At 34.7% G+C, this 1,023-nt stretch overlaps 1 protein-coding gene across 1 annotated transcript in view; it reads left to right on the forward strand.

The window, feature by feature from the left end:
• DNAH8 (dynein, axonemal, heavy chain 8) overlaps positions 1 to 1,023 on the forward strand; it is a 375,229-nt gene that overhangs the window by 11,077 nt on the left and 363,129 nt on the right. The window contains 1 exon segment of the mRNA XM_012658131.1: positions 40 to 216. Coding sequence (XP_012513585.1) covers positions 40 to 216 — 177 coding nt within the window.

Consider the following 1,023-nt stretch of genomic DNA (forward strand, 5'->3'; position numbering starts at 1 on the left):
CTATATTTTATAAATTTTTAACATTTTTTTTGATGGCAGCTGCTTATTGAGAGTGAGCAGATGAGAAAAGAAGCTGATGATTCAGGTCCACTCACCGAATTGGAACACTGGAAACGCATGTCAGCCAAGTTCAACTATATCATTGAACAGATTAAAGGGCCAAATTGTAAGGCTGTCATAAATGTGCTAAATGTTGCACACTCCAAATTGTTAAAGGTAAAAGGCCTTCTGTTTTAAAGTTTGGTATATTGTAGAACAATTGACCAGAAAACCGACCCTTATTGAGCTGTTTCTTAGCATAATATACTAATATTATAGCATAGTATACTAATATACTAAGAATTATGTGTTTATAAGTGTTAAGCTTTTAAAAAAATTTTTTAGTTTCAAAATATTAAGGGGGTGCAAATGTTTTTGTTACACTGGTAGCTTTTATAGTGCTTAAGTCAGGGCTATTAGTGTGCCCATCACCAGAATAGTGTTCATTGTACCTGTTAGGTAGGTTTATTACCCCTCCCCTCCTCCCTCCATTTTCTTGATTTCCAGTGACTTTTATTTCTCTCTGTGCCCATTGATTAGTTCCAAATTATTAGAGAGTACATGTGGTGTTTGTTTTTCCATTCCTGAGATACCTCACTTAGAATAATGGTCTCCACTTCCATCCGAATGGCTGGAAAAGACATTAATTCATTCTTTTTTGTGGCTGAGTAGGACTCCATGGTATATTTATACCATATTTTTTGTTAATCCACTCACGAATTCCACATATTTGTGATTGTGAATTGTGCTGCAATACATTTAAGTGCAGGTGTCTTTTTGATAAAATGACTTCTTTTCCTATGGGTAGATACCCAGTAGTGAGATTGCTGGGTCTAATGATAAATCTATATTTATTTCTTTGAGGAATCTCCATACTGTTTTCCACAGAGGTGGTATTAATTTGCAGTCCCACTAATGGTGTATAAGCGTTCTTTTCTCTCTGCATCCACTCCAGCATTTATTGTTTTTTGACTTTTTTTTTTT

This window comes from Propithecus coquereli, unplaced genomic scaffold (assembly GCF_000956105.1).
Source record: "Propithecus coquereli isolate 6110/MARCELLA unplaced genomic scaffold, Pcoq_1.0 Scaffold574, whole genome shotgun sequence".
Taxonomy (NCBI): Eukaryota; Metazoa; Chordata; class Mammalia; order Primates; family Indriidae; genus Propithecus; species Propithecus coquereli.